This window comes from Rhinatrema bivittatum, chromosome 19, assembly GCF_901001135.1.
Source record: "Rhinatrema bivittatum chromosome 19, aRhiBiv1.1, whole genome shotgun sequence".
Taxonomy (NCBI): Eukaryota; Metazoa; Chordata; class Amphibia; order Gymnophiona; family Rhinatrematidae; genus Rhinatrema; species Rhinatrema bivittatum.
In genome coordinates, this window is record NC_042633.1 from 35759434 (window position 1) to 35768592 (window position 9159).

Consider the following 9159-nt stretch of genomic DNA (forward strand, 5'->3'; position numbering starts at 1 on the left):
TTACCCCCGAGGGGGGGGGGGGGGAGGCTGGTAATGCCCCGCTCTCTTTATACTGCAGAGGGAAAGCTCTAGGATCTTTCAGTAATGATGCCCTCTTGACCTCAGCTGCAGATGGACACACTGGCTCCGTGCCCCCCCCCCCTTCAATTGCCCCTGCACAGTGCTGATGCCCTCCTGTCTCCCTCTCTGCAGCAGGGAAGGGGGCACTGGCTCCCTGACCCTCCCCCTTCTTAAGGTACCCCTGCACTAATGATAATGCCCTGCTGCCTCCATTTTTCTACTGCAGAGGGGGAGGGACCCAGGCTCTGGAATTCTCCTGTGGGCAATGCTAATACCCCCTGCCCCCTCCTCTCTGCAGAAAGGGGGCCGCCGGCTCGGTGACTCCCCACTTCATTTACCCCCTGCCCTTTCTCTGCTGGAGGTGGGCACTGGCTCTGTGACTCTCCAGTTGCCCCCTTGGGTTGTGATGATGCCCCCTGCCTCTTCTCTCTGGGGGTGGGGTGCACTGCCTCCCCTTCAGCTCCCTGCTTTCTCTCTCTGAGGCTGGAGGAGTAGGGAGGGGGAGATCCTGCCCCCCCGGGCTGCTCCTGCCCCTCCGCTTTCACTTTCTGTTCCAGCCGTCAGAGAAGGGAAAGAAGCCAGGGCCGCGGCAGTGACCCGAGGAGAGGCAGCGAGCGAGCCCCGGCTGTGCCCCCTGCGTCCCGGCACATGGCACTGCTCAGTGTGTGCGGGGGATCCCGGGACTGGGCACTGCCCCTGGGGGCACCGGGCCCAGCACAGGGCGGGGATGATGGCATCGGCCACTTCTCCTTCAGCGTCCCGGAGCCTAAACTTGCCCTGCCCGTGGGGAGTCAGGTAAGGAGGGCAGGGTCGGGGGCATTGCTGTGAATCCCGGGCGCCTGTTCTCCCTGACCCGGAGAGCGCTCTCCCATTTCATGCTGGATCATCGCCACCCATGCAGACGCAGGCAATCCCTTCTCCCCCTCTCTGCACAAATGCCTGATGCTGCTCCAGGAAGCTTATTACATTGCCAAGGATGGTGGGGAAGGGAGGGAGGGAGGGGGTGGATTAATCCTATGACACAGCAGAGTGTGCTGTAGCATGGAACAGATTCTGGCGGCACCTGACCTGTGCCCAGCTTACTCCCTGGTGCAGTGCCACAGACCCCACCTGATCTCTGGCTCTCCCCCCACTTCTGCCCAGCCAAGGGTCCTCTGCGCCCGTCCCAGACTTCCTTGAATTCTGTTACCGTTTTTCTGTCCCTCCACCACCTCCCACAGAGACCCGGAACCAGACATTCCTGCGTCCAGTACCGAGTTATACATTCCCCACTCCTCCTGCCCCCAGGGCAGAGCAGAAAGCAGCACCTAAGGGCAAGGGTGAAGGGGAGAGCCCAGAGTACCGTCAGTGTACACAGAACTGCACACGATCATTCTGCTGGTCACAAAGTCCCTGCCCCAGAGAGCTCCAAGGTTGAATTTGAGGGGCACGTGACACGGGCGCCTGCCTCCTCTGATGATACATATACAGGGAGGTGAGCAAGCCGGAGGGAGAGGGGAGATTAAGTGGAGATTTTCCTGGTTTAGTTGGGAGGAAGGGATGTGCAGGCAGTTGATATTGGAGGGAGCTCTCCCTCTCTGCCATCAGATTCTCCATTCCGGTCCTGAATTCCCCCGATTTAAGATCTCTCCCCGGCCTCTGATGTCAGTAGGCAGGTTCCTCTGGATTTTGGGCTCACTGGAAGGAGAATTCTCTGGGAAAAGCACAGGAATTACTTGGCACAAAATCCCAGCCCCCCGCCCCCTCATCCATTCTCTGACCAGCACACTACAGACCCCCCCACACACAAACCTCCCTCCTCCAGCTACTCCCGGGTGGCAGTCAGGACCAGGACACCTCTCCACATCACAGAGCGTGGAGCAAACCTGCTAAAGTGAGGGGGACAGCCTGCTATAGTTGAATCTGGATCCAGCTTGGGAGACAGGATGCTGGGCTCAGTGGACCCTCGGTCTGACCCAGCACGGCCCTTCTTATGCTCTTATGAAGTGAATCACTGCTGGGCAGCGCTATATATGTAACAGCAATGAAACCTTTAACAAAGTATCTTTGCTTTTTCGGTCTGACCACAAATACCGAAAGAGACAGAAGGTACAGCACGATTACGTTGTATCACAGAGAGACAGAACCTGGGTGAGGGAGGGGGAGGTGAAGCGCCGGGGGAATGGAGCATCTCAGGGCCTGTGCGTTATATCAGAATATCCCCCCGCCGTGGCTCACCCGTGGTCCCTCGTGGTCTTCCCTTCCAGCCCTCCGAGTTCCTGAAGCCCTACGTGGACGGCGGCGCCGGAGTGAGGATCCAGTTCTGGCACGGGACCACCACGTTAGCCTTCAAGTTCCAGCATGGCGTGGTGGTGGCGGTGGACTCGCGGGCCTCAGCCGGGAGCTATATATGTAAGAACCATCTCCTGGTCAGGGCTCGGTGTGTGGGGTGGTTTTTTCCTTTCTCCGATGTCTCTGCGTTCAAGTGATCCCATCGCGTGCCGCTAGCTGGCACGTGGCTGCCTCCTAGGACTCCCGGCTCAGATCGGGCCGCAAGGTTGCACGTCGGACCTCGCTTTTCTTACAAGTCTCTGACTCTGCCTCCCTTCAGATTCATACGCAGAGACCCGCAGAGAGGTAACGTTACTAGTAATGCTTTCTTTATCCGCCCAAGGACGCTACAAGCATTCCCAACTATCATGCAACACTGGGGCGATGACCTGCACGCCTCTTTCCTGCTGGCTCTTCCCCTCCAATAGGCTCTCGGGCCTTGAAATTCTGAAGCCCAAATGCAGGATTTTACATTAATTTGGCTTTAAGTGGAGTTGCCAAACCCTTGACCATTCCTCCATTTTGTAAAGTTAGCTTTCATCTCTCTTCTCCCTCTCCCCCTGGCACCTCTGTTGCAGATGTTCCCCTCAGTCACACTGGTTTCTAACATAGCAAGTGCTTTCAGCCTTGTGCCTGTGGGAACAGAGGGTAACGCTGAGGTGATACCTTTTTTATTGGACTAGCTCAATACACTTCTTGCCTAGCTTTTGGGAGCTGACTTGCCCTTTCTCAGAACCAGAATCTCTGTATCTGTTACCCCTCTTTGGGGAAGATGGACGGATCCCAAATGCTCCCCTAAGGGGTGACTACCAAGCAGCGGGAGCTTCCTGTGAAAGGCAGGTTTGGAGGGAGAGATTCCCGCAATCTGCTACAGTGGTGGGAGACCCAGCTACCAGGATCTTCTCCAGGGAAAAAGAGGCTGAAAATCTGGACTGGCGCCCTCAGGCCACAAACCTCATGCTGACTGCGTCTTCCGAGGGCAGGTTTGTCCCACTGTGGAGTCCGTATCAGCCGACCCCCCCTAATAAGAAACGTCTGCAGGAGCCTGTCACCTCGGGGAGCAATTTTCCTTAAAATATCCAGTCAGTCAGGACTGCAGGGTTAGCACCTCTACCATCTGCTGGAGACAGAGAAATACTGAGGGACTGCAGGTGGCGCTCTCGGTTATGTAGCAGTGCCCAAAGTTTGTTCTCTGTCTCCATCTGCTGGTAGGGATGAATAAAACCCGCTTGTCTGGACTGATCTGGGTATGTTCAGGAATGGGGTCTCTCGACCTCCTGAGCTGAGGCACACACGGGAAGAAAGGGGCTGAACAGGGAAGCCACACATTAATATTTTGTGATTGCATTAATGAATTGGTTGGAATGACTTCTGTCAAGAGCTCACTGTTTCCCTTTTAAATATACTTGAGACACTGGTGGTGCCTCTTAACAGAGGGAAGAGCTTTATTTGTGGAGACTAATGAATAAGATTGTTACCTTCAGAAGTGTGAATGGACTGGGAGATGCTGGTTTCAGGTCAGTAGCCTGACTGGCGTCCCACCCAGCGGACTGAGCCCCCTGGGGGAGCTGGTTACATACCTAAATAGATTTACTAACTCAGTCTATAAAACCCTGAATGTATAATTAACTTTGCATTAGGCAGCCCTCTGTCTGATTTTCTGACCCTTCTGTGCGATTAGGCTCTTCTGAATGGGTGATTTCCTTCTCTCACTCCCTGTTCCTGTCTCATGCAGCTACCCTGGAGTTTAACAAAGTGAATGAGATTAACCCTTACCTGCTGGGCACCATGTCAGGGAGCGCTGCGGACTGCCAGTTCTGGGAGCGGGTCCTGGCCAAGGAGTGCAGGTACAGCTGTGTCCTAAGGGGTCAGTGACCTCTGTAACAGCCCCACATACACACACACCAGGAGCGCAGGTACAGCCGTGTCCTGAGGGATCAGTGACCTCTGTAACAGCCCTTCATACTCACACCCAGGAGTGCAGGTACAACTGTGTCCCGAGGGATCAGTGACCTCTGTAACAGCCCCACATACACACACACCAGGCATGCAGGTACAGCTGTGTCCAATACATAGAACATACATATAAACATAGAAATGACGACAGAAAAAGACCAATCGGCCCATCCAGTCTGCCCAGCAAGCCCCCACACTTATTTTCCCCCATACTTATCTGTTTCATCAACCACCAAGTTCAGGGCCCCACATACACACACCAGGAGTGCAGGTACAGCCGTGTCCTGAGGGATTAGTGACCTCTATAACAGCCACAGGTACACACACCCAGGAGTGCAGGTACAGCCGTGTCCTGAGGGATTAGTGACCTCTATAACAGCCCCACATACACACACCCAGGAGCGCAGGTACAGCCGTGTCCTGAGGGATTAGTGACCTCTATAACAGCCACAGGTACACACACCCAGGAGTGCAGGTACAGCCGTGTCCTGAGGGATTAGTGACCTCTATAACAGCCCCACATACACACACCCAGGAGCGCAGGTACAGCCGTGTCCTGAGGGATTAGTGACCTCTATAACAGCCACAGGTACACACACCCAGGAGTGCAGGTACAGCTGTGTCCTGAGGGATTAGTGACCTCTATAACAGCCACAGGTACACACACCCAGGAGTGCAGGTACAGCCGTGTCCTGAGGGATTAGTGACCTCTATAACAGCCACAGGTACACACACCCAGGAGTGCAGGTACAGCTGTGTCCTGAGGGATTAGTGACCTCTATAACAGCCACAGGTACACACACCCAGGAGTGCAGGTACAGCCGTGTCCTGAGGGATTAGTGACCTCTATAACAGCCACAGGTACACACACCCAGGAGTGCAGGTACAGCCGTGTCCTGAGGGATTAGTGACCTCTGTAACAGCCCCACATACACACACCCAGGAGGGCAGGTATAGCCGTGTCCTGAGGGATCAATGACCTCTATAACAGCCCCACATACTCACACCCAGGAGTGCAGGTACAGCCGTGTCCTGAGGGATTAGTGACCTCTGTAACAGCCCCACATACACACTCCCAGGAGTGCAGGTACAGCCGTGTCCTGAGGGATCAATGACCTCTATAACAGCCCCACATACACACTCCCAGGAGGGCAGGTACAGCCGTGTCCTGAGGGATTAGTGACCTCTGTAACAGCCCCACATACACACACCCAGGAGCGCAGGTACAGCCGTGTCCTGAGGGATCAGTGACCTCTGTAACAGCCCCACATACACACACCCAGGAGTGCAGGTACAGCCGTGTCCTGAGGGATTAGTGAGCTGTATAACCTGTACACACACCAAGGAGATTTAGAAGTAAGATCTCAAGTAAATGTTCAGCCAATTTCCTTGAAGTGCTAGCTGAGAGTTAATTACTTTTGCTGGGTACTGAAATTAAAACCACAAAAAAACAAAATGTAAAACCGGGGCCATTTCTGACCCATTTACTGAGATCTCCGGGGCTTCCTCACTCGCCTCTCGGGAGGAGTCAGACAGAGTCACAGGAAGAAACCTTAACTGCCTGTCCCTTGAACACTGAGACGTATTTTTGTCTTGTGTGTCTGTCTGTCAGGCTGTACAGGCTGAGGAACAACGAGCGGATCTCCGTTTCCGCGGCCTCCAAGCTGCTCGCCAACATGATGCTGGAGTACCGAGGGATGGGGCTGTCCGTGGGCAGCATGATCTGCGGCTGGGACAAGAAGGTAGGGCACGCGGTGCAGACCTTTGGATAAGTCGCTGTGCATGCACGGCTGAGCTGTGATCAAGTGGCTTTGCAGGGGCACCTCGGGTGGAGCGTGGCGCCGAACTGCCTTCCTCTGTCTGTCTTCCCCAGGGTCCGGGCCTTTACTATGTGGACGATAACGGGACCCGCCTCTCCGGCGACATGTTCTCCACAGGCTCCGGGAACAGTTACGCCTATGGAGTGATGGACAGCGGCTACAGGCAGGAGCTCTCTACGGAAGAGGCGTACGCGCTCGGGCGTGGGGCAATCGCCTGTGCCACACACCGCGACTCATACTCCGGTGGCGTGGTGAACCGTAAGTAGAACAACAGCCAGTCTTTAACCCGATTGATACATGCACGAGTTGTCTGAAGGTTATCACAGGAGCGCTGTTGTATTATGTCAGGAGGCTTTAATGTCAAGCACTGCCATTAGCAATGGTTACATGGAATAGACTTAGTTTTTGGGAACTTGCCAGGTTCTTATGGCCTGGATTGGCCACTGTTGGAAACAGGATGCTGGGCTTGATGGACCCTTGGTCTGACCCAGTATGGCATTTTCTTATGTTCTTATGCCCTGCCTGTAGTGTCTGGACTTCAGCTGAGAAGGGTCACAAAACTCCTATTCACCATGCTCCTGTCCCTAGTGTCTAGAAGTCAGAACTGCAGCTGAGAAGGGTCATGCTGCTTCTACCTACCACGCCCTGCCTCTAGTGCTTGGAGGTCAGAACTGCAGCTGAGAAGGGTCATGCTGCTTCTACCTACCATGCCCTGCCTCTAGTGCCTGGAGGTCAGAACTGCAGCTGAGAAGGGTCATGCTGCTCCTACCTACCATGCCCTGCCTCTAGTACCTGGAGGTCAGAACTGCAGCTAAGAAGGGTCATGCTGCTTCTACCTACCATGCCCTGCCTCTAGTGCCTGGAGGTCAGAACTGCAGCTGAGAAGGGTCATGCTGCTTCTACCTACCATGCCCTGCCTCTAGTGCCTGGAGGTCAGAACTGCAGCTGAGAAGGGTCATGCTGCTCCTACCTACCATGCCCTGCCTCTAGTGCCTGGAGGTCAGAACTGCAGCTAAGAAGGGTCATGCTGCTCCTACCTACCATGCCCTGCCTCTAGTGCCTGGAGGTCAGAACTGCAGCTAAGAAGGGTCATGCTGCTTCTACCTACCATGCCCTGCCTCTAGTGCCTGGAGGTCAGAACTGCAGCTGAGAAGGGTCATGCTGCTCCTACCTACCATGCCCTGCCTCTAGTACCTGGAGGTCAGAACTGCAGCTAAGAAGGGTCATGCTGCTCCTACCTACCATGCCCTGCCTCTAGTGCCTGGAGGTCAGAACTGCAGCTGAGAAGGGTCATGCTGCTTCTACCTACCATGCCCTGCCTCTAGTGCCTGGAGGTCAGAACTGCAGCTGAGAAGGGTCATGCTGCTCCTACCTACCACGCCCTGCCTCTAGTGCCTGGAGGTCAGAACTGCAGCTGAGAAGGGTCATGCTGCTCCTACCTACCACGCCCTGCCTCTAGTGCCTGGAGGTCAGAACTGCAGCTGAGAAGGGTCATTCTGCTCCTACCTACCACGCCCTGCCTCTAGTGTCTGGAGGTCAGAACTGCGGCTGAGAAGGGTCATTCTGCTCCTACCTACCACGCCCTGCCTCTAGTGCCTAGAGGTCAGAACTGCAGCTGAGAAGGGTCATGCTGCTCCTACCTACCACGCCCTGCCTCTAGTGCCTGGAGGTCAGAACTGCAGCTAAGAAGGGTCATGAGGCTCCTACCTACCATGCCCTGCCTCTAGTGCTTGAAGGTCAGAATTGCAGCTGAGAAGATGAGATGGCTGCTAGTGACTGCGTCCTCCTCCTAGCTATCGCATTTGCGGGCTGGTGATATGGCCAAGTCTATGAAGTCTGAATGCTCGAGTACAGAAAAGCACACCAGATCATGTGTATTAAGGTTAAAATGATGAGACTTGCCAGCATTAAAATCTGTCTCCCATGCCCTTGTGCTTTCCCATTTTGACTATTGTAATGCCTTGTATTTGGGGCTTCCCTTGAAATGAATACAGAACCCCACAGCACGTATCGTCCCAGGCAGCCCTAGACCTCTGATATGGGACCTGTGTCTGAACGGTGCAAATTTAAAAACTTGCTATTGGCATTTAGGATATTGCAGGGCTCGCGTCCCCCGCATTTGGAAGGAAGACCTAAGTGGTAAGAGGTGGGCAGGAGCTTGCGGCCTGTAAGGAAACATCTTTCGCAGACCCCCATCGTTAAGGCCTTTCATTATCTCAGGCTGTAAAATAGGTTCTTCCCTACTGCTGTTCTAGGACCAGCTCAGACCCACAGGGCCACATGTGTCAATATTTGGTAATGATGCGGCCCTGTTATTCCAAGAAACATAAGCATGCTTTTGTGATTTGGGTGGCGGGTCATGGGGGTGAATGGGTGGAGATCACGGCTGCCTAATTTACTGCACAGAATCGGGTCACCTAGCTTCCGGCTGCTGAAACTCCTGTCTCTCACTTTCCCTCCCCTTCTCCCTCTCCCAGTGTACCACATGAAAGAAGACGGCTGGATCAAGGTCAGTAAAGATGATGTCAGTGCGCTGCTGTACAAGTACACGGAGGAGAAACTGTAGAGGGAAGCCGAGGACACACCCAGCGCAGAGGCTCAAGACGGGAGTGCAGCAATGCAGGCTGATTCCTGACATCTGTGTGGAACCTGCTCACATCTGTACGCCGTGCAACTGATAAAAGCGTAATCACTCATGTAATTAAGCGGAGTAAAGTTTCAAAGGTTCTGTGTGCTAAAGCCACTTTTAACATTTGAAAAAATAAACTGAATGGTTGAAGTAGCACATTTTGTTTTCATATCTTATTGTTGCTAGAATGACAGCCTAGTGCTGACTGCACAGAGCTGTGACACCTGCACACCCAGGCTCCAATCCCACAGCTGACACCAACTCTCCCTGTGTGACAGTCATAAGAACATGCCATACTGGGCCCAGCCCAGCATCCGGTTTCCAACAGTGGCCAAACCAGGCCACAAGTACCTGGCAGAATTTCAGACAGTAAATAAATCCCAT

At 54.2% G+C, this 9159-nt stretch overlaps 1 protein-coding gene across 1 annotated transcript; it reads left to right on the forward strand.

Moving 5' to 3' along the window:
* Positions 1–591: 591 nt before the first annotated feature.
* On the forward strand, positions 592–8931 carry PSMB8 (proteasome subunit beta 8). The gene is made up of 6 exons (XM_029585470.1): positions 592–855; positions 2307–2451; positions 4106–4217; positions 5939–6068; positions 6200–6404; positions 8624–8931. Exons 1-6 carry the CDS (start codon positions 709–711, stop codon positions 8710–8712), a joined length of 828 nt encoding a protein of 275 aa, XP_029441330.1. The 5' UTR covers positions 592–708; the 3' UTR covers positions 8713–8931.
* Positions 8932–9159: the final 228 nt, after the last annotated feature.